The 25106-nt window shown below is 40.5% G+C and overlaps 1 protein-coding gene across 5 annotated transcripts in view; it reads left to right on the top strand.

Moving 5' to 3' along the window:
- dlg2 (discs, large homolog 2 (Drosophila)) overlaps positions 1-25106 on the top strand; it is a 204586-nt gene that overhangs the window by 130780 nt on the left and 48700 nt on the right. For all 5 annotated transcript variants that reach the window (XM_053441264.1, XM_053441254.1, XM_053441256.1 and 2 more), the window contains 3 exons: positions 19664-19717; positions 20703-20753; positions 22510-22634. In XM_053441264.1, coding sequence (XP_053297239.1) covers positions 19664-19717; positions 20703-20753; positions 22510-22634 — 230 coding nt within the window. The remainder of the gene's footprint in view (positions 1-19663; positions 19718-20702; positions 20754-22509; positions 22635-25106) is intronic.

Raw genomic sequence — 25106 nt, 5'->3', positions numbered from 1 at the left:
CCGGAGCTGGGTGCAGAGCTGGCACCGCGAGGATCTCCGACGCCGAAACACAGAGGACGTCAGCCGAGAGCCTCCGGGGCGGAGCAGGCACTGGAGCAGGTGCTGGAGCAGACACTGCTGGGACTGGAGCTGGGTGCGGAGCTGGCACCGCGAGGATCTCCGACGCCGAAAGACAGGGGACGTCAACCGAGAGCCTCCGGCGCGGAGCAGGCACTGGAGCAGGCGCTGGTGCTGGAGCAGGCGCCGCTGTGAGGACCACTGACGTCGGAGAACGCGAGACATCAGCTGAGAGCCTCCGGCGTGGAGCTGGGACCGGAGCAGGTGCTGGAGCAGGTGCTGGAGCAGACGCCGCTGTGAGGACCACTGACGTCGGTGAACGAGAGAAATCAGCTTGAAGCCTCCGGCGCGGAGCTGGGACTGGAGCCGATGCTGGAGCAGACGCCGCTGTGAGGACCACTGGCGTCGGAGAACGCGAGACATCAGCTGAGAGCCTCAGGCGCGGAACAGGGGACTGCGACCCAGTCGGGACTGGAGGTGGATGGTCCCTGTGAGCATGCTGCTGGAGGGATTGGCTTCTGCTGGGGATCCCCTCTCTCCAAGGTCCGCAATCCGCCAGAGGAAACCCCTTGAGGTTGCGGGGTCCCCAAAAGACTCCGCCGCTACCAGCGTAGAGGACTACGGCTGGGGGATGGTGCCTGCGAGCTGGCTTTAGAGGTGCGAGGGTATTGCTCCGACCTCTGCCACCAACTGCAGACCTCTGCTGAAGGCTGCGGGGTCCACCAAAAGCCAGGCGGGTACCAAAAAACGGGTTCGAGGAAGGGACTGTATGGCTGCGCAGCTTCCTCCATCTCTCCTGCACCTCCGGGAGGTATGGCACGGTGTGGCTCACCCACGGTCGATCCTTTAGCCAGGCCTTCACTGCCAAGATCTCCCTCAGGGTCTCCGCAGGGTCTGGGGCTCCATCCTCCAGCTCGTACAACAAAAACTCAAAATAATAAACTTTTTCAAAAAATAAATTAACCTCTGCTGGGTCCATAGTTTGGTCGGGTTGTTCTGTTACGGTTTGAAGGAGGAGATGGACCCAGGATGCAGAGGTTATAACAAAAGGGGATTTAATATACAAAAAGGTCTTAAATAAGACAAAAACAAAACAGGAATACTAACAAAAGTTACACTGGCGACAAGGCGCACGGAGAACAAGGAACGAGGAAGCAGGAGAAGCTGGCGGAACAGCAGGAACAAACAAACCATCTCTCACGACGTGTGGAGAAAACAACGAGTACAACCCGACACCAGACAAAGGGAAACAGAGGCTTAAATACACAGCAGGAAGGCCGGGGCAATTACACCAGGTGAAACACATGAGGATTGGAGATCACAATCACAGACAGGAAGTGAGACACCGAGAAGCTGAAACAAGACAGTGAGAGCAAGGCTACAAAATAAAACAGGAAATAGAAAACACACAGACGACTGAAAATAACAAACTAAAATGACAGGACACCACAATATGTAGCGTAATAAAATAAATAACGTTATTCACCTTTAGTAGGTTGCCCTATCACTATACCCCTATGCATGATGATGTTGCCAATTGCAAAGAGAGTCTGTAAAAATGTGGCAGCACATTAGGGGTATCATATAGTGTTTCCACTGGTAACATTTTGTGGTGGTAGTTCTGCCAAAAATAACAAAAATCTAGTCAGCCAATCAGTCATTTTATCTACCATCTTGATGCAGAAATTGAGTTGGAGGTGAGACAATGCACCTCTCTTCAGTTAGTATACATCAGCCTTCAAGGCTTTAGGGCTAACTAAAGTAACTTGGCTACCACTAATCGCTTACACACCTTTCTGTGGCTCTGCCTACCTGCTGATTCTTTTCTCACACACCTGATAATCTCACCTGCCATAACAAATCTGATAAATGAAGCTGAGTCACATTTACACTGGTGCAGTCAGCCTGTACCTGTTACCTTGTTGAATGAAGCAATGGAGACAGGTGAACGTCTGAACAATATCCAGCCTACATTAATTCATAGAATGACATAGAATTTGCTTCCCTCCATACACATGGAGAGGGGACATGGTTTAGGGATTGAAGATATAGCTCATTGAGCTACAGAAGAGGAAAGAGAAGAGATACAGCAAGGACATGAAAGAGAAAGATAGATGACATATCTCCAAACATAAGCATGTGATTGGCCCTGATGTTTTCTCTGTTCATTTTATCACAGAGAGCCATTCAGGCCTATTCCTTACCTGGCTCTCCACTTCAAATGGTAACTTGCTCTCCAAACATCCCAAATTAATCTGTTTCTACAGCTGTCCACAGTGAACTGTGCTTTATTTCAAAGGACTTAGCACGTATCACAGCAACCCTCACATCTGCTGAATGGCTGTCTGCTGTCAGAGATATCATAATTACAAACTGAGCCCACAGAAGTAAGCCAACAACACTAAATAAATAAGACACAGAAGGGTTTTTTGTAGTACTGCAGTTGCAAAGAACATGTGCAGCATTCTATAAATTAATTTTGTAATAACAATCAGGAAGTCCTTGACTAGCCCACAAGCCAAAACTGAGTCTTGAAAGTGTCATAGTCAAAGACATAATATGTAATGGGCACTTAAATGCAGAACCAGTCAAAGAGTTAGAGACAGCAGTGTACCACAACATATCTTAAACACACACTTATCCTTTGAGCAGGCAGTGTTGGTAATCTGCTGACAAGGGCTAGCTGTAAACATACTGCTGAGAATGCCTGCACAGTGTGGTGAAATTCAATCTATGAACATAAATTGGAAATGCTTGTAGGCTGTGTTTAAGTGTTGTGGAATTTTGAGGTTGACTTTAAGCAGCTACATCTCAGTTTGAATGATTTGAGTCACGTTTGAATAGGATTCACTGTCAGCGTCATCTGAATAGCCCCTATTTCCCCTTTGCCTCCTCAAACACCCGCATCACCATGAACCATCCTGCTTCAAGTTGTCACTCATCTTTGTTGGCAGCTGAATAGTGACTCTCATCACTGCAGACTGGATTCATCATTAACTCAGCTCACAGAAACCTGAAGGAAAGCCTTTCTTTGCTTTTCGCCTGTTATTGAGTATAAATATCAATCAATCAATCAATCAGCTTCTAATCAGAGACAGTCCCATTGACAGCTGAGTGCCAAAATACTCGGCTAAATCCCGAGAAAATCCTTTTATTTTTAATAATTTTAGGTGCAGTACAATAACAAATATCTGTTTCACAAAAACTGTATCGGTTGTTTTACTCATCTTCATTTGAGCATAACACCTTTGGGCTCTGCCACTCTAACTAAGTATTTAAAGACATAAATTATCTCTCTTTTTCTCTTTTTTTCCTCTCTCTTTGTCTTTTGCTCTCTCTCTTCCCTCTTTAGCCTGTTTTACTTTTCCTACACTCGTAATGTCCTAGTGGCAAAGCAGCCATTTGCTGTGTGGGAACCAGCCTTTGCGATAATGGATATGCACTCTTGTAGCATGATGGCTGAGTGGTTTTTTAGAGGGCCAATGTCAAGCAGTTGGAGAACAGAGTGAAAAATGTTAGTGTGTGTTTCTTTTATTTTTAAGCCTATCCAACATGCCTGCAGTCACATTCTGCTTACCCTTTACCGTTATTTATGTTTGTCTTACCTACAAGTTGTTTTCGGTTTGACGCCGGGCAAGTCTAATCTTGCAGTCATACAATCCTGAAACAGAGAGCATCACTGCTCCCAGGCAGCCCGGGCCTGAGGCCTGAGTTGTTCTAACATCCGTACATCCTCTTGCTGCCTGACCCAGTGGAAGACAGGCAGGGAGAAAATGAGAAGCCTGAGTGTGGGAGGGTGATGGCCATGGGCTGGTTAAAAGAGAAGAGGCCATTTACAAACAAGCAAATGAAAGAGACAGAACACAAAGTGAGAGGAGGAAGGATGGGAGGAGACAGACAGGTTGTTGAGGAGGCTGCTTATTGCTCTCTTTTCTGGTTCAGCCTCTTCTCTCGGATTTTGCCAATCACAAAAGTGTTGAACAAAAGGTTATTCCTATAACTTTAAATTGTGTTTGATTCAGCTCCCACTGCAGTTACTAAGTTACATTGTTTTAGCTCATAATGGTGTGTTTGTGTTTTGATGGATGTGTTTCTTTGTGGCATGGGCTCCACCTCTTTTCCTGACGTGCTCCATTGATCTGTCTCTAATCTACTTTTGGCTTCCTGACAGAGCTTACTTCCCTCGGGCATTAATTATGCCTCCATGTGAGTTATATCAGTGGGCTGTAGCACCCAGCACTCTGCCCTGCCTAATCCAATCGCATTCACTTCTTTGTCCCAGCCACTGCTGCTCTCACCCAATCAAATATATTGAGTATGTGTCGCAAGTGTTTCCCCTGGCTTACACCCCCCTAGAGCAATATCACCCATCTGTTGTCCTCCTATGTAAAGAATGAACTGTGTCTCCCGGCTGCACATAGATAGGCAGATGTGTGCAGTGCAGGGCCTCTAATCCACCCAAACTCCAGCTAATGGGTGAGAATTGGATTTTATAACAATGTAAACTGGATTAGAATGGATTATCTTACCTCTGAAGATGTGGGAAGTCACTGAGCTCTGTATCTTCACTGGGATGTCTTTACTCAAAGAAGATGCCCTGTTGTTTGTAGAAGAGGTTTGATCTGAACATCAGTCGCTAAGGGTTTATTTGGATGTACAGACTGTTCACAATGAGCTTTATGGGGAAGCGACGTTGGGACAGCATGATGAACAACTCATCGCTGGGCTACACGCTCCATGGAGGAAGTGTCCCGAACCTTTTGCCCCCTCCACGTTCTGAAGGCCTAGGAACCCTCAAGAAGAGACTGTCCATGGACACCCTACGGGGCTGGGCCCCAGATCTGGGGAGCCTGAGTATGGGTCTTAATCTCAATTTGAACCCAGTGAAGTGGCCGTCACTTGTTACTGTCTGCAAGTGGAAACAGACCCTGACAGGGAAGCTGAAGAAGAGACACTATGGCACTGAGGATGAATCACAGGTAGAAAGCTCTGAGACTGATACATCACTGACATCTCGGTGTTAGAAGGGTTTAATTATATATTATTTTATATTCAAGTTTTTGTTGCATCTTCTCTGAGGCTTTTAACTTATTAATATGGGATAAGTACTTAAAATAAACAGTGCAAAGGGCAGATGTGCAGTATCAAAACATCAGGCTCAAGATAATCTTGTCTAAACAAAGTTGGCTCCTTAGTGCTGCAAGTCTGTCTGCAAGACACACAGTGTCCACTTATGCAACAGTAATGAAGGCAGCAACTTCTCCTCTGGTTTTAAAGCTTTTACATTCCATGTAATACTGAATGTAGCTTTCCATTAAATAGGTTTCTTAGATTTATGGAATCATTAAATAGCAGATATGACAAGACTTTACTTGTATCACTTAATGGAGTCGCTGGGTAGTGATCCGTCACATCAACAGCCTGGGGCTTTTAGTAGCTTTTGATTTGGTTAATTCCCACTGCTCTTAGGGTTGTGCCATTAATAACATGATAAAATAGCTTACTGTATAATTTGATGTGTTCACTATCTTCCATCCTTTAGTCAAGGTTGATGTTTGAGCCACTCCAGGGCTGATGTGGTTGCAAACACTATTGTAGGAGTATAAGAAAATATCTTCTCAGACTTATTCATTTTTCCTCACTTCATGGCAGTATGTACTCGGTGCACAGTTGAATCAACCAACCAAGGGTAAGTCCCTTGGTTGGTTGCTTGGATGACTGGGTGTGAATGATGAGCTGCCCTCTCTAAAGTAGCTGTTAATGGGACATTTAGTTGTTTTCTTCTCTGTGTAACTCCTCATGATGGAGTTACACAGCATGCTGTTTATGGCAGGGCTACTGTAAATGGGTGCTGTAGTTTTTCCCAAAACCATTGCTTTATTTTAAGGATATTTTGAAATCCATTAACTTAGCGTAGCAATAATCATGGATATTCACCAAGTCTCTAACCATAGTCTACAAGTATGATTGAAGGTCGACTGTAGTTAACCCTGCCCTGGAAAAGAATATATCATTAATTACATTGACAAGGCAGTTTGCCACAAGAATATTTTATTAATCGGGACATTTTCCAAAGAGATAATTTTTGGTAGTATACAAAATAAAGTTGACAAAAAGTCCATGCCTCGTCAAACATTTATGGAGGATATCCTGACAGAAACAGAAACATCACATTATGTGGTGTTATTGTTGTTATTGTATAATCTATCGTTAATATATGATGATCGGTGTGAGTTTTTGTGAGGCTAATTTACCTGATAATGCAATGTTGGAAAACACTGTTTTGGTCAAAATGTAATTTAGGTGAGGACATTTGAGTTCAAATAAAAAATTAAGGTTGCTCTATTTTTATAAATGTGGCATGATAAAGACAAGTGTACTGCAACTTCTGAAATGAATCTGAAAGTTGCATATGCACAGAAAAAGTAACATTGATTAGTCTGGTACATTTTTACCAGTGTGTATACATAAGTAAATGTGAATTTTTTTAAGTTATTCCATACAGTTTCTCTGAGGGAATTGCCTCTTCAATAATGATTCTATGTAAACAGCAGAATATATAGATATAAATGTAAAGCTTGACAGGGACCAATGTGAGAATATAAAATCCTATTGCAGTAAAAATTCCATGTGTCTTAATATCAATTGAACAACTTAAAATCGTTTTTAAATCCTACATAAGATGAGATAATATATTTATTTTCAAATGAATGCAACTGATCTGGAGAGTGAAATAAACATTGGCACTGAGAATTGTACTTATTCTGTTAAATTTTGTTAAATATTATTACTAGATGTGTTGTTCTAAATTCCAGCAGCAGTGGATCTATTAGGGCACAAGGCAAGATAAAATGGAATTGTTTTTGCTGGTCATTAATACAAACTAGTTTTCTATTTGTAAACCGTAGGTGCAAAAGGCTGGGTGATTTAAAATTCCCCTCCATGGCCACACATGCAAGTGCAACAGATTGATTTTGGTAGAGTTATGAGGAATGAGAGAAGTGGGGGTCAGTTAAGTGGGATTTGTCATAATTGTCATAATGTCATAATTTTATGACATTGTGGGGCTGCCATATCAAAGTTTTTCAGTTTATGTCTATAGGAGCCCTGTGCCAAATTGGGATTTATGAGACAATGTGGTGTCAGTTCCAGCTTCACATCCCTACATCATCCATCATTCTTGTCTTATCTCAGTTGGATGTAGACACGTAAACATGTTTTGCACAGCCAACGTGGGCCCTCATTCATTGAAGAAAGGAAAGGCTACAGTAGAGTATATGCCAAGCTGTGTTCATCTTGGTACCCAAGGGATCACAGAAACTGTCAACCATGTCTACCCGGCTTGTACTTTGTATGTGTACAATGTGTACTGCTCTGTCCAGCATGCTGAATGCAGCATAAAGTCAGTGTGTTGAGTTTGTTGATTTGACTCACTCAACGTAAATGACCACTGCTGTCTGCCTGTTATTGCCATCCCTCAAATCAAACGCAGAATTATACTAAGTAGAGCTAGAGGGAGGTATTTGTTAGTTAAATACCACACACACACACACACACACACACACACACAAACACAAACACATGCGCACAGACAGACCCACTCACAAACACCGATACAGGATAATAGGGGACAATTGTCTGTCTGCCTTTGACCTTTCATCCCTTTGCTAAAATGTTGTTGTTGTTTTTGTTGTAGAAATAGATTTAAATTGTTTGTATATTTGCTAAAGCTGGAGATGCCCACCAGCCATCAGAGTGGAACATGCCCACGCAAAAATGATAAAAGAAAATGTGTGTGTGTAGATTACCAGCACCATTGTGATATGAAGGAGGCATAACATAACAAATCCACCAACTGAGGGCAGTGTTTTTTTGTTGTTAATTAGCTTAAATTAGTAGATGCTGCTAGTTTGTCAGGCCTACAGCTTAAAGCTGAAGTGTAAGTGCCACCATGTGGCAAGTTGGATGTATTGCATAAAATTCAAAGCATGTCAGTGCACTAAAATGTTTGTTAGAAAAGGTTTTTTTGCACCTTAAGTTTATAAATGACTGCAGAAGGCGCTTGCTTGTGTTTCAAGTTTTACAATTAATGCATATCATTTACATTATCTTGTCAGTGTGGAAAAATGTTTCAATGCATTTTAGAGTTCATATTCAATGTACAGTACTTTTCTATGTAGCTCAGCTATCTTATTGTCGGACAAGAGGGTCTGCATACCTCCATAAAAGCATTGCTTCGGACATCACTGGATGCACATTTAATGTTGAGTTATATTAAGAAAATGTCCTGTAAAATGATTTGTGGGGAGAGAAGTCAGCCCAAACTGGTTAACGATGTTTTCTTGAATAGCCACAGGCCACATGTTGACGGAGAAGGAGTGAAAATGGCCGATTAAAGCAATTCAACTTTCCTACCATGAGCTCTCCTCCTCATTGCAATGATGATTGTGTTCCTTCGTGACAGACGCCTGAGTGGCTGAGAGCTGTTCAATCCTCTTGCACCGTCACACTAAGTGACCTGTCAGATTTTGATTAGCTCATCCCGAGTTTGTGTCAGGGGTCAAATGGTTTCTGAATGCACTGACAATGAAAGTCACACACAACCATCCCAGGTTTGTGTGAGACTGCATGAACACCCAGTTGAATGGACTGTATACTGCCCTGGAGATAGTAAATGTGTTAAACATTCTAATAGCACAGCAAGTAATCGTATGTTCAAATTTACAATATGTATTGTATACAACCTCATCTGAGGTCACACAGACTGTGATATCCTTCACTGAGGTGAATATTTAAATCTGTACAGAACGTTGCCATTAATAATTTAAGTTGAGTCAAATCTATTAATATATTTCTACGAAACTATATTCAAGCACCGGAAATTATTGATGCTTTCTTTATTTGCAACAATGCTTAGATACCGGACCTAACCTAACGCTAACCCTAACCCTAAACCCTTTTTAGGAGGAGAAGTCATGCAGTATAAACAATTGTTTGGCTTGACACATTGGTCTTCAATCTTCCAGGGCTAGTGACAATGTTGATGTTGTACGTGGGATGTAGATAATTATATGTTCACAAAAAGTTCTGAGCTCAGAATAAAGCTGTGGGACATGAAGCATAAGTAAGTCAGTAAGTAGAATAAGTTTAAGGTCCTTCGTTCCAGCTCAGCAAAGATGTCACATGGTGGTGAAGGTCCAATAAGGAAGTTATGGATGAAAACCCTAGGTAAACACAATAGAAAGGTGACTGTCAGAGGGATCCCTGGTTATGAATTTGGGGGTAGATTGATAAATATATTGTACTCAGCAAAACTTAACAGAATAGAATTGATGTCACCGTGTGTTTGATAAGAGGCAATATTGTCCTAGAATATACTCTGAATAGTAGACAAGGCAGGGACCAGAAGGAATACTACTGGAACACGTTTTAATACTGCTAAATACTCTGATTGGATGTTTCCAATTTAGACACATTAATAAGACTTAATAAGCAGACAATGATCTTCAGTATTGAAAGTTTTTGACAATTTGTAAATGAAAACAGTAGCAGAGAACTTCCTTTTGTTACACAGGAGACAATATCATGTCCAACCAATATAACAGGAAGGACAACAATGTGGATGGTGAGGGTTCGTATATTTTTTGAGAAATATTTGGAATTGGTAATTCACCAGTGATCACCAGGATTTCTGGCAGAAAGGGAAGTTTGGACCTTGTCTGATAACTATTGTGTTTGGTGTCATGTCCCCCTTTGTACAAAGGAACCATATGAGTAGACTTCCAGGTACAAAGAATTATACCTGTTGAAATGCAAAGATTAAATACGTGTGCTATTTGCTCAGTGAAATGTTTTCACTGAGAAATCTGAAACGTTAACGTTAAGATTTCCTGGCATGAATGGTTTGTTATGCATAAGCAGCATCTGGTTGTCTGGATGTTAACTGACAGGCATGTTTTTTTCATGAATAAATGACCAGCAGCAGCAAAATAGAAGCAAAGAAGAAAAATTCAGTCAGTTTAATGCTATAGGCACGCTGCTTTCCTGTCAGATAACACGCTCTCATAGAATTAACTGACGTGTGAATGGTAAATAATGGTAATAGTTTTCAGTAAAGAACCAGCTACCAGTGGTGTTAAGGTGTCGACCATCATGTCAAAATAAATCATGTCTATTCCAAATACTCTCTGCTGCCAGATTCAGTTAAAATTCATGGCCAAACAGGGTGAGGGCAGTAGATGAGAGACAACACAGTGCCTTTTGTTGTCGAGGACTACGTCAATTAGTGTAATCAAATCTTCTTTGAGAGATGCAGACCCCAGCTCACATATGGGTAATGAGGTTTCAGTCTGAGGAGCAAAAGAAACAGCCCACATTTTGTCTGATGTTTACAATATGTCTGGTATATGGAGGTCTTTTTTTTTTTTTTGTGGTTTTTGTTGTATATTACACTTGGCTGTTTCTGTCTTGTGTTATTTAGGTGATACAATCAGAGCTCTGCTCTTACTAAAATTAATTCTGTGGAAGCCCTAAGGCGAATAGGATTACCGTCCGTTAGACACTAGGGGACATTTAAATAGTCTCTGCAGCTCATTTTTAATGCATCTGTGTGTAAGAGGTAATACAGGCAAATAAATCAGAGAGAAGCCTGAAATGTTGAACAATTAGCCATTTAACTTGACTGACCACTTCAGTAGATGCAGCTGTCTGAAATTGATGGAGAAAAGCAGGTGCAATCTGCTGCAGTATTTTATCACACGCATGCAGAGGGAGAGAGACGATAGCCTGTCCTGAAAGGGACAGTGATACAATCTCCTAATAATTCACACAATGAAAAGCTTTAGTGGCAGCAGCAAATTATACTGCAGCACATTTAAACACATAGCATAAAGTTAATTTACAGCAGCTTTTCCTCAAGCCCCACAACACAGGAAACAAGAGCAATAATGTGTCGTTCTGTCATTTTTCAAATGGTTCCTTTTTGTTTTCCCTTCAGTAGCCACCTGCTTACTTTCCTTGCTCTAACAGCTCATAGTTGTTGACCTTTCTATGTTATCAATATGGTTCTCTTGATCAACCTGGGCTGCTCTGGTATCTGCTGATGATATCCTACACTGCAATTGTGGACTTAAGTTACCTCATTGTTACCTTGCCTTGTGGAATGCTGGAACATCCTGTAACCAGAAGGTCAGCAGTTCGATCCCAGTCTTCTCCCTTCCACATGCAAGTGTTTTTTGGCAAGATACTGGACCTGAAATTCTCACTGTTGGCTTGGATGTTCTCATAGCTAAAGTGCTGATGTATAAATCTGTGTGTGAATGGCAAAGACGTGTCCTGTAAAGTGCTTTGAGTGATCATCAAGACTAGAAATGTGCTTTTCAAATACAGACCATTAATCACTTGCAGATTCTTACTGATGAAGAAAGGCCTAGACAGTTAAGACTGCAGTAGATGGTAATAAGACTAATGAAAGAAATAGATCTAAACATGGAAATCTAATTATCTTGCCCAACTACACACTGACATATAAACTCTACACTTAGTAAGTAGCTTTGTAATAAAAAAATCACACTGCATTTTTTCACAAGCTATAAATAAAAACACACTACAACTTGAGGGGAAATCCACAAGTCATCCAACGTCCTGTATCCTGATATATACCAGCCTCCAACACCTTACTGTGTTTCTGAGGAATAAATTCAGGACTTAATATCATTAGCTTCATATTTTAGTTTTAGTCTGCACTGGCTCTAAGTATAAATATAACAGCTTGAAAAGCAGGTTTTTCTCTCAGACAAAAGTATTTTCACCTGGTTTACATTCATGAGGCTACAGGGAATATTTTGCAGTGCCATGAAATCAAAGTGAAATGATAAAATCCCACCAGGAGTGAGTTAGATTTTACTCCACTATATCACAAACTGGTGACTGGTGTCAGGTTTTAATGTTGTTTCGGGACACTCATGTAGTTAATGAATGTCAATAAATACCATATTTATTTAGCCCCACAAAAATAATGTATGTTTCTTACACGTCTTATAATGTTTATCTTACTATCTAATGGTCATATTGTATCCTGTGGGTTAATGCTGACCGTCTTCTTCAACAAATGGGACTGTGAAGAGCCCAGCAATGCAGCAACTTCACAACATAATGAAATTAGACACATAGGCAAACCTGAAAATACACAAGATGAAGGAGGGATGTCAGAAAGAGCTGAGAGGTCTGTGTTTGTTGATTTCTGACTAACCAACCATCCATCCGATCATGCCCCCTGCTGCCCACACACTCCATATTTCATAACAGTGTGACACACACAAACACACACTCAGGCTGCCCACTGATGCTCTCTCTCTGAGGGCATGCTGTTCACTGCCTCAGTCAGCTCTGATGAGGTATTATTCTTCATCACTGACTGTTTTGTGGCTGTCGCCTCTGGTAGATTGAATGGGTAATGATAACGCCCACACATACTCAAGCATCTCCTAACAGACCATGTGACGCTAGCACTGTGTGTAGAAAAACGAGGTATCTCTCTGAAGCTAAACCCCTAATGGTTGGTGACATCATCTCCAATTGAAGATTCAGATTAAACATTTAGTGTATTTGTGTATTTCATGTGCTGTGAGGCATACAGATTATTTCCCTTTCTCACATCACAGATGACGTTGATGCTAAAGCAGCTGGATGTTTTAGCAGCATTTGCGTCCCTCTGACCCTGATTTCGTCTGACTGAGGAAGTGGGTGACACGGAAGTCAAGAAATGCACTTTGTGATCGAATTGAATTAGCATGCTTTCTGTAATTTGACCGCCTCACGTGCTTTTTGTTTGCTGTGCTCCTCAGCTATGAGACTGGGTTTGGCAGGTTTAGATCCCTCTGAGGGCTAGTGGCTTGTGGCAGTCATTGAACGTTTACCCTCTTCCTATCTGTTTTTGTGTTTAGGAAGTTTTTGAAAGAAAGTAAAGAAATGCTGTGGTGTAAACAACTATAATTCCTGCCGTTTGCTTCCACCAACCAATATGGTCACAATCTCTGTTTCTACTTCTGATGATGAATAATGACCCAGAAAGTGTTTGTCGATAATTATGATGTCTCAGTGAAGTTCACCTTTGACCTTTTGAATATAGGTTGACATTACTTCAACATTTTATCCTGATAGACATTTGTCTGAAAATGTCTCATAATTAACTAATTCATTCTTGAGAATTATGGACAAAAAATGCTTTAGAATGTTAGAGCAACCTTTCTTGTAAAGGTGAATTGAATAGTCTGACAGATAACCCCCACAACATAATGCCTGCAGCCACGTATTTTAGGAATTTGCTGATTTGCATTGACCCTATCGTTTTTTTCGAAAACTTTTTTATATATTCACTGTTAGAAGTCGTTTCTTTTTATTTCTGTATACTGTATATATTTAAACCTCACAAATTCAGCCACTCCTGCAGTATCAGTCCAGGGTTTCGTAGTTCAAGCTCCCATTGCTTTCAATTCCCAGCAGCATCACATCCCTGGCTTCTGCCTGGAGTTGCGGATGCTGTCAAGTAGCTCTCTCTCTCTCTCTCTCTCTCTCTCTCTCTCTCTCTCTCTCTCTCTCTCTCTCTCTCTCTCTCTCTCTCTCTCTCTCTCTCTCTCCTTGTCTACTGCTGTTCTTATCTGCCTCGCTCCTTTTCCTCATACCCCAAGTCCTCGCTCACTCAGCTCTCCTCTTTCTCTCCCTTGCACTCAATTTCATTCTCATCCTGTATCCCCCTCTATCCCTCTCTATCTCTCTTCCCCCTTACCCCTCCCCTTTCTCTCCCTCCCTCCCTCTTTTCCTCTCATTTATCATTCTCTCACTCAGAAGCTCTGACACACACACAAACACAGACACACGAACACACACACACCCTTCTGTAGCTTGTAAAGCTACAGCAGCCAGCCCGTTGGTTCATTCATCATTCCTTTTGCCAGAGTACCGTGTCTTGTGTTTTTCGACTCTACCAGTTCAGCAACAGAAGAAGCAAAAGAGGAAGTGTTTAAGTAAGCATAGGTTAGTGTTGGGTGGCAGCATGACTCTTTACCTGAACAAGCAGCGGAGTTGCTTTGCGCACGTTGATGGAAGGGGGGACTGTGGAGAGGAGCCATCTTCCTTTAGCTGGCATCATCAGCACCCCAGCAATCGCCATCAGCATCACCCATGCCAGCGATACCATTACGGATCCATCCCTGGCGGTGCCACACTTCCTCGAAAGGGAGGTCGCATGGTGGCCTGGCATTTAGACAGCATGTCCTCCAGGAGTCCAAGCCGCTTGGCGGCAGTCAGAGCCAAGGGGGGGAGCTGCAACCTGTGGCCCTCTGAGTGTGGCTGTGTCAAAAGCTGGCAGGAGCCTTATCAGGTAAATCTATGCTATTATCAGAGGACATCAGCAGCTATGACCGTGAGGACCAATGTTGGACAGTGCTGAAGTCTGCAAATGCTGGGGAAATTGTGATGTAGATTTTGTTGCTGTGCTGTTTGATGAAGGAAACAAATGTTGTTATTATATGTAATTTTGTTAGTTGCAGTACAGACCTATATCTTCGGAGGTTTTGTCTGTGCATCTGCCCAAAGTTGGTGGGGGGATCTGGAAGTTTTATAAAATTGATAACCCCCGTAATGGCCTAATTTATTTCCTTCTTTAATAACTTAAAGAAAAGATTTCCATAGTATGGAGTTGCCTGATGTCTTGTCATGTCCTGACAAGGCTGCTTCAGTATTAATTACATTCTGGAACAGATTTCTCCGTAAAGTGTTTTGTTAGTTACATGTGCGTCTCGATTGTGTTGCCTCATTTTATCAGCAGCCTTGGCAACCCTTCCCCTTATTTGGTGCCAAACACAAGAAACTTCCCTGTAAACACCAGGACGGGGGAAAGCATCCTAAAATTAAAGCACAAGGCTCTACCAAAACTTTGCAACCACAAGTTAGTTTAGTTTGTATTTATCATCTGCACGCCCAGTAGTTACTGAGTATTGGGTGGATCTGGTAATTTGATAGCATTGATCAAATTGATTTCAAGGGGGAACCGGTGAACTGAGTCTGTCACGCATCAGTAATCAGAGCTTGTAATCTGCATCTGCTCACTAGAGCAGAATCATGTGTTGAGACATGCTAGAGGATGCTAGATTCTCAAGTCCTGGGAAAAAATATGGGTGTGGCAAGAATTACAGGCATTGTCCTAGTATGTTTTTCCTGTTGCCATTTAATTATTTGCTCGGGAGCTATTGTCATTTTCTTGAAGTACATTATGAAATGAGCAAACTTACCACATCATTAACTGATGGTTATATATCTGCTTGGCTTTGTCTCTTAATGATTGACAATAGGCAACATGATTCACCTTGTCATGAAAACCCAACAATATCTTAGGGCTGGCAGCTGTTTTATTGTTTGATTATGTGAAAACATAATCTGCAAAGTAAGTGACGTATTAAAGATGGTTGTGGATAAATGCAGAATTCAGCAGTTAGTGTTGTATAGAGGCACATACTGACTTCAGTATTTCAGATATATTAACATTCTTTATCAACTAATCAATTCATTCATTCAATCATACATGTTTTTGATACTTAGTTGCTGACATACATATGATGACACAGATATGAGCTGTGATATGTGTTCCAAGCAAATTGATCAAGCTCTATTTAGTTGTATTAACTAGCAATGATGCCTTTAATTTGCTTGTCACCAGGTAGCCATGGTGACAAAGTGCTTCTTAACATGATTTTACTCTCACTTAAAGGCTCAATGAGCAGAAATCCCCTCATTAGTGACATTAGATTCTATATCATTGTATGGAGGTGTTTGACCCTTTGTTAACTTCTCTGTGTGTCCGTGAGACATTTGCTATAAATGTGTAAAAATTAAGCTTGACTGGTTGTTATTATCTGAGCTAGTGTTTCCCTATGGGACGAAACTGGAGAGTTAACGGCAGCTAAGTGACTGATCAGTAGGTGTTCTCCTTCAGGAAATATACGTGTTGTTTAAAAACTTTTGTACCACAAAGTAAATCATGACGGTGGATTTAATTGCCGGGATGGGTGGTGTTTTTGCAACTATAGCGCGAATGAAATTGCCTCAGGCAATCTGGTCTCTAGTGTATAATGGGAGGCCATCCATCATGTAACAGATGGAAATGCACGGCAGGGAAATGGCACAGGGGCAGCACACAGCTTTACCTATTCTCTATGAAATACTGAAAGCTGGACAATGAGAATAGTCAGGATCACAGGTCCCGTGTAAAGACAAGAGGAGATTGAGGGAAAATACATTATAATACTAAAGCAAACATATTTCACACGGTATGCAGTAGTAGACATACTCTGTCAAATAACCTGTTCTCAATTCACTTGTTAAAGCCTGCCACAAATGCAAATGTTATTGTTCTTCATCATTATTTCCTCTTGCCACATTTTAATTGATAACTGATGATCCATTGGTTTCTAATTCGGCCCTGAGGAATCCATCAATGTTATCTCTACTAGCCAGAAATATGGACCAGTGACTTTTCACTTGGAATATAGTTTGAGTCACATTTTACATCTCCTCACTTCTCACGCTTAGCTTAGCTGTCACAGTCCTCAATCTTTCCTCCCTTACTCTACGCATACTCTACATCCCACGCTGTGTTGTTGACTATTTTTACACGAGACGACAGTGAATTATTGATACACTTCCGTGTTTTCATGAGCCACTACACATAGAGGTGATGCTGAATTATTGACCAAAACTGAACCCGAGCACTAGACTGCAGAAGAAGGAAAACCAACTCACTCTGTAACATCTAAAGTGTCCAATTTGCTTTTCATCATACAAATAAGGCTTTACGCTTACTTCATCATCAGTTGGCTCATGAATGTCACTTGTCTTCTCTTCATTACAATATCAGAGTAAAAGAAGAAAATAAGAAAAGATAAAACTCAAAGTTGTCGCTCCCTGCAAACAGACAATACACGCTGGTGATTATGGGTCAAGATATAGAAGAGCATCTGGTCTGAAAGCATCAAAAAGCTGTCTCACGCTGCACTCAGCTTTTATGTTGACTATATATCACTGAACTTGTTTTCTTTCGTACATACAGAAATTTAAGTAATATTTTAATATTGTAATTGATTGCTACAATAATGTTATGAAAATTGTATATAATGATAATAGTGTCCACAATTATAATAGATCATCAATATTAACGTAGTATCATTAAATTGTGTGAACATTTTTCAAAAAGGACAAATACACACTGACATAATTTTTGGGGCACTCAAAAAAGGTCAATCTGAGGAGGGCTGTTTTAGACAGGGTAAAAAGGGGCTGTTTTTAAATGATCCTTGTGGTATTTTGACCAAAATATGTTACAGACATTTCATTAAGACCCCAAGGAACCATATCAACTGTGGTAAAATAGGCATAATATGTCCCCTTTAAGGAGATCATGACAGAATTGATATATATATATATATATATATATATATATATATTGGTTGGGAGATTGAACCTGTGTTATTGTGTGTGGGTGGATAGAGTCTGCACACAAACAAAACACATAGTAGCTCAACAATATGTAGAGTTAACAAACTGCTTTTATTTGTTAATTGAAATGTTAAACTGTGATACTGTCAGAAATTCTACAATGGTCTACCATGACACAGTTAACAGTTCTTGCCTAATCACTGGTATAGTCAATAGTTGTGTGATGGACTGTTAACCTCTCATGCACGTGTTGTAATGTTGCTAGAACACTGGCTTAATGTGCTGCTGGGAGCAGTTGATCACGTGGTGATGTTCGGAAGCATGAACAAGAAGAGACATGGGCCTAAGTGCAGTTATGCATGCCATTTATGTACTCACTTGAGTAGTCCACTACCTCTTGGGGGTCTGTGTGTGCACACATGATGTTTAATTGTTGTAGGCAGCAGTATTCAAGTTATATATTTATATATATGAATTACTGTACTCTTTCCATCTTGCCACTAGCGGTAGTATATTGTAAGCCTACCTGTTATCACTGCGGAACAGCTCACAATGCTAGCATGCCATACCACACTGTTGACCTGCTGCTGAGGAGCTGACATCTCATGGTCTCCAGAGAGCATCCAGTGATGGTAGTAAGATTAATGACCCTCCTGACCTACAATCACATTATTTTGAGCTGCCTGCTCCCCTGCATATAAAAGTAAATTTGCTGTACAATAGTCTGTTTGTTTCTCTCTCTTCTTCTGTCTATTTGTAATGACTTTAAGTGACGTGACGTGAGAAGCATTACAGATCAGTGGTTATGAGTGGATGTATGTGATAAGAGGCTATATGCTAGGGTTTGAACAAACATTTGTGGTGCTTAAGTTAAATAAGTGATAGAATGTTGGCAGTAAATTATAGTAAGAGGAATACTCTGCAGGCTGCCCATGCCGTCATGTTGTGTTGTTTGGAGTCACAATTGAGTTCTGTCTGCTCTCCCTGAGAATAGCCATGAAGTCATTCATATGATTAGTGTCCGTGCACAGCAAGCCAAAGACATCTTAATCCCTCTTATCATTCCTCTCACAACACCATGGTCTTTCTGCCAGTGTCTGACTTTGCGGCTCTGCAGAGTCAGAAACTTTTTGAACACACATACACATTCACTCTGTGTTCGTTCATGTCCACTGAAAAGATTGTAATATAACACAGAATCTTATAGAGGCATGACTGATATCACAACTGTGTATAAACATGGCTATTTTATCAAACAAGGGTCTCACAATTTATAGTAGATCGCTAATTTATTAACTGTGTGTGAGTAATTAAACAACCAGCCAATCCTACAGTGTATGTTGCTCTGCACCTAGTGGTCTAAGCCGTATGAACGTTGTGATGGAGACACTAGTGGACAGGCTGAGTCTCTGGTCAATGACACTTGGCCTGTTGTCACTGGACTGATGACCAAGCATCATGTCAGTCAGATGCACAGCAAGTACACCGTCTATGAGGCACTCTGAGATGTCACAATACTAGAGACTGATTGTGTGAGAGAGAGAGAGAGAGAGAGAGAGAGAGAGAGAGAGAGAGAGAGAGAGAGAGAGAGAGAGAGAGAGAGAGAGAGAGAGAGAGAGAGAGAGAGAGAGAGAGAGAGAGAGAGAGAGAGAGAGAGAGAGAGAGAGAGAGAGAGAGAGAGAGAGAGAGAGAGAGAGAGAGAGAGATTATTTTTACCATTACCATATTATTACCTGACTGGAGGTCAAACCTTCAATACACTATAGTTTCCAGGTTAAACAAGCTGCAGCCCTTTGGGAATCTGTAATTGCAATTACCATGCTTGTGCAGTATCTTTGCTATTAGTAATGTGACAGATGTACACATCTGAACATATAAACTAACCACATCCATTCATTTACTACCCATATTCTCATCTCCCTCTCTTGTTGAACCCATTTAGCGATACTCACTCTATCAGAGTACAATGCATGAGAAAGGAGTATTCATGGTGCCATCCAGCAAATGCAAGTGTGTTAAATTGTTGATAATACAGCGATCCACGAGCTTGTACCCTGAAAGTAGGACAGTGGTGGGTCTTACTCTTTCCTCCTCCTTCTCTCTCTCTCTCCTACAGGCCAGCCCTGCCCCAATAATCGTCAACACAGACACTTTGGATTCAGTTCCTTACGTGAGTTTGAATCTTTGTGCCTTTTTATGTGCCAATTAGTTTTTTTAGTTAAAGATCAATACTTCAAGCACATTTGACTACAAATGGTCCTTCAAGCTCCAATATTGTGAATGAGGTGAGATCATCGTGTAACTTATTTAAAAAAAAAACAAAGGAGGTCGCAGTGCTCAATCATTGTTTTTTGTCATGAATAAAATACCAGCACAAGATTTTCTAGACCTTCATGTCAAACACTTTTCCCAGTATTTTACATCAAATTAAATAAATGGAGCTTTGGTGCCATCCAGAAGCTGAATTAATAACAAATACTTCCCAAAAGCAGATTGGAATCGATGAGAAACTGTCACAGTTGGCAGTAATGGCAGCTAAACAGCTAAAGCCACTTTTGTGATTTGTAAAGAACTGAAGACAGGAGAGCACCTGCATCATCAGGTGACTGTTTCTTTCGGCAAGACAACATTTCTTATTTAAAAGTTTGATGTGGCAGAGCTTGGACATAAACTTATCAGAATTAGCATCCAATAAACTTGTCTGCACTGTTCCTGCTGTGGCTAATTTAGTCCTTGGGTCTTGATTGCTTCCGTGATGATATACAGTTCTGATGATAATATCTGATGCTAAACTTGTAATCTGAATTGCAGCATCTTATATACTTATGTGCTTTACCTGCGTAAATGCATAATGACAGAAGCACTGGCTGGTAATTAATCAACTCTGTGAAATACAGAATGAGAACAACTTTAATTAACTATCAGCTGAAATTGTTTCCCTTGAGGAGGGATCTTTTTTAAAACACAAAGCACCTGTCACTACTATTTAAGTATGTGGATTTGGCCTTAGAGTCACTGAACATCATCTTTTATAAAAAATAATTTAACATATTTCAACAGCACAGGCAGGTATTTTCATTTTAAAGCAACATTTGAAGGACCACAGAAATTGATTGACTTGCTCTGCTTAATCTTTTCTATTTTTGTTCCCTAAGGTCAACGGCACAGAAATTGAATATGAGTTTGAGGAAATCACTCTGGAGCGGGTGAGTATTTCAGATCCGGCAGCTGTGATTGACCTCTGAAAATCAATGAGAACGTGCCTGTGTAAAACCGTTTCCTGGAGGCTTTCAAATACACTGCAGAGATGTGATAGAGGGAACTTTCTTTCTGCATCACCAAGGGTCTGCCCCCAGCGCGGAATGAAACACTTACATTCCCAGACTAGCTCAGTTTTCCACCCTATCACTGCAATGACAAGTATTAATCTGCATACCTATAAGACAAAACTGTATTTGCCTCTGACCTGAGAAAGCTTATTGCTCCTAAGAAAATTGAATGACAGTGATATTTAATATGGCTTAAACATGCAGTAGTTCTGAAGTCTCATTTTACAGCTCCCCATCTCAATGTGGTACGAAGGTGATTTGACTTGAAAATGACTTCATTCTGATTTTTGGCATGGCACAAAACAATTTTATCCTTCACTACCCTTTAGTGATTTGCCGGCTAAAGCAGATGTGGCACGTGAGCTTGCAAATGAATCTGCAAGTTACTGAGATGGAAGAACCAGCTCAGTGGGCACAGAGAGGAGCAGAGTAGAGTTTGGATCACTTGTATACAATGAGGAGCAGAGAAAAGGCCAGACCAACAGGAAAGCCTGCACTGGAGGCTAAGATTCAAACAGCAGTGTAGCCTCCATCCAAATCCATGACCTCCATATTAAGCATCTGCCAACAGATGATGGTGAGAAGCGCTGTCCGGTTCCCGTGTCACCCTGGAGAGCTGGACATTTTTAGATTCAGCATTCAGGGCAGCAAGGGCCTGCAGGCACGCTCAGTAGATTTTGTAATCAAGAGAAGCTTTTGCTCCCCATCAGCAAACAACTTAAATCAAAGCTCGGCTTTCATTTTGTGATTGGGCTTCCAGTGGATTGTATTTGCAGAGCCAACACGTCTAAATGTAACATTTCTTAGCAAAGTCATAATAATAATAATAAAGAGCCAGGCTACCTCAGGAGAGAGGTTGTGACTGTGGCTAAGTAGAACGCTATGGTCATTTCTTAATGGCAAGCTGAATAATTAAAGCCTCTGTCACTTGTGCTTTTCAACAGATTCAAAAAGCACTGTCTGTTGAATGCATACATTCATGGCCGTAAGGACATTTTGTATTTATTGGCACAGTACTGTCAAATATGATGCATTTTAGAAATCTAACTAAAAGCTGCAGCAGGTCGACTGTAGATCATGTCAACCAACCAACCTGATAAAGGACAACAAGCCTAAATATTGACATTTCAAGGATGATATCCTATATGTAAAAAGTATTGTTACATTATGAATATTTATTAAATACATATGACATCTAGTTTCGAATTACTTCAAATCAACACATTTACATTGATGAAGGAGCTCATTTGACAGTGATGTGGGGATTTGGACGGGCATGGATGGTTTTATATGAAGGTAAAGGTATATTACAGTCTAACAGGCGCAAACAATGAGTGTAGTGAAATCACAACAGATGGAATCATATATATATATATATACATACAAAGATTAACAAACGTGAAGCCAAAGTATTTGCAGTTGACACCCATTGGCTGGCTGCAGTGCAGTTCATACATTTTGCCTTCACCATGTTAATGGATGGGAAAGATCTGGAAAATGGTTTCTGTCATTTTAGGTATCTTTTATCAACTGTTCATGTTTCTGTTGATATGTTGGCCATTAGGGGACGCTATATACAATAGGTTCTGGCTGCGCTGACCTCTATGTCACTCACTGGTTTCCATGGTTACAGGGTAACTCAGGGTTGGGCTTCAGCATTGCTGGAGGAACAGATAACCCACACGTCGGTGATGACCCTGGTATCTTCATCACTAAGATCATCCCTGGAGGTGCTGCAGCAGAGGATGGACGCTTGAGGTCAGTCCTTTACACTTCTCCAAACAGGTATTAAGAGACAACAGGTTTTCAGACCCAACTGGAAAAAATATTTTTGAGAAACAGCATTAAGCATTAAATACAACAACGTAATGTTTTTTTTTGTTTTTTTTTATAGAACTTCTAGAATTATATTAAAAAAAATCCCCTTCTTGCACAATTATAATGACTCTCATTGTCCTTTACCACAAACAACTACAAGCTGTTTAAAATGTTTCTACTGATACCTCACACCAGATTTTAGGGCCCTTTATTTCAAGTGCAGATCATTTATATGAAGCAGGACTAATTCCCTCTGTTTGATAATTATAACTGATCATAGGTCAGGTTAGTTTTGTTTTCTGCTCGCTTCCCTTTTTAAAGTTTATACAAACATTTCCTGTAATTATTGTAAATTATTATAAAACCATTATAAAAACCTCAATCAATTTATTGGACAGAACTTCTTCCTCTGTTAACAGGGCTTTTATTGTGAAACATTGCACAGTACATTACTACAAACTACAGTTGGCTGAGAAATTAACACACATACACCCATACTGAGTAAAGTGGGACCAGGTACTTTTGATCAGTAAATTAAAGCAGTAGCAATAAATATTATGTTTAACTGATGTGCACATTATATGACCTTTTTTTTTTCTTTCCTGTTTTGGTGGTCAGCTTTCATGTGTTTGTAATGACCATTACCCACAGACTTCATTTGGAGCCCGGCCATTTACTCCCTGTGTTTACTCTTGCAAGCTCATTTCATCTTTGAGTGAAAGGTTCTTTCTCTTGTAACTACTTAAGCATTAATATTAATTGTCATGGAATATTACACAAGCCTCAACTGATATAAACTCATTTAAATGAACATTTACTCATTTGGGAGTTTTAATCAAAGCGAACAATACAAACACTTCGGTACGAGAGGAGAGAGAAAGTATGAAATGCTAACTCTACTGCATTATCATGTAAAGACTGAAATTAGGCATGCTAGGATGGTAGAGGATTCAGGAGAGGAGGTGCAGCTTTTCTGTTTAGCACATAACCATAAACGACCTTAGATTTGTGTCCTGATTTACTAAGCTTTTGTCACTAAAGCAGCTCTGGAGGACCACAAATACAGCAGCTCTAGTAATAAATGTCAAAGAAAGAAATGCAGCCACATTACTGGGCATCATTTGCAGAGGTATGTGCCCACACAGTGCCATTCTAGGGTTGTTTGTACAAATGTGCAAAATCTGTGCACAAATGAATGAAGCCACATTAGAGTCAGTTGGCCGTTGATTTGATGCTGACATAATCGGCCCGAGAATTCACATGTAATTTCTTAATGCACAAATGAATAGTTGTATCCATATCCTGGCCACATGGGGAGCCAGCTTCACAGATGTCCATTATTTGCACAAGGTTTGATAATTTGGTACAATTTGGTTTTGCTGAGCATATCGGACATTCAGAAACGTTTGCTTTGTTCAACTGAAGTTGTGTGCTTCAGTTTTATTTGTGTAACAGCAAAATGACTGTTCTGAGTAAAGAGGGTATGGATACAGTCAATCACATCATTTGCTACAGTAGTTTGTTAAGGAGGCAACACAGCAAACCTGAGCTCATTCATCACCTACCTGGAGTAAACGCTGACTCTAGGGAAAACACATTTTATAGCTGTTACCTGGGATCATGGCATGTTAATAATAAACATAAACAATTTAACCCCAAGTGTGAAACTGGAGAGTCACAGCTTGACTGAGAGCAGTTTTCTTAGAACATTTCTGGTGTAATGCAAATGTGTATGAGGCAGTGAGATATTGTACCGCATCTACACCTGCTCTGTTTCCAGAGCAGTTTTACTGTTGTCCAACAAGCAGCAAGAGAATATGAAATGGGCTGTGTACATCTGATATGTTATCCTTGTGTTTCACTATCTACTGTATAATGAATCCTGTGTTTTGTTTATGAAGAGGGGTTAGGGTTAATAAATAAATATCTTGCCACGGTGGCAACCCATGTACACAATACAATTCAACATTACATATCAATTCATTTCAGATGTCAACAAAATTATGAATACCTTAAAAAGTTTATAAATGCAGGCAGTGATCATGATAACTGACAACTAAATATAGCAGAATATACCCTTAACAACCAAGTACAAAATAATCATACATATGCTTCAGGCAGTGCATTTTTTTTTCAAGAAGCTCTCACTGCGAGGGAACCATGTTCAGTGATCGTTCGGTGAAAGTGAGCTCTGATTGGTCAGAAACGGCTCGAACTGCCAGAATCAGTCCTAGCAGGTTCAAGAGTAATTCCAAACTAGATAGATAAGTTAAAAATACTTACAAATCCTTACAAATATAATAAAATATCAAGAATTCTAACTGGGTTTTTGTCTCAAATCAGATACTATACTTTATGTACGCAGTCATAACTAAAAGCTGCAACAAGACAGTTTTGTTTTCCCAAATCAAA

The sequence above is a fragment of the Pleuronectes platessa genome, chromosome 15 (genome assembly GCF_947347685.1).
Source record: "Pleuronectes platessa chromosome 15, fPlePla1.1, whole genome shotgun sequence".
NCBI classification, from domain to species: Eukaryota; Metazoa; Chordata; class Actinopteri; order Pleuronectiformes; family Pleuronectidae; genus Pleuronectes; species Pleuronectes platessa.
The sequence above is the reverse complement of the archived record's forward strand: the minus strand, read 5'-3'. Positions and strand labels throughout refer to the sequence as shown.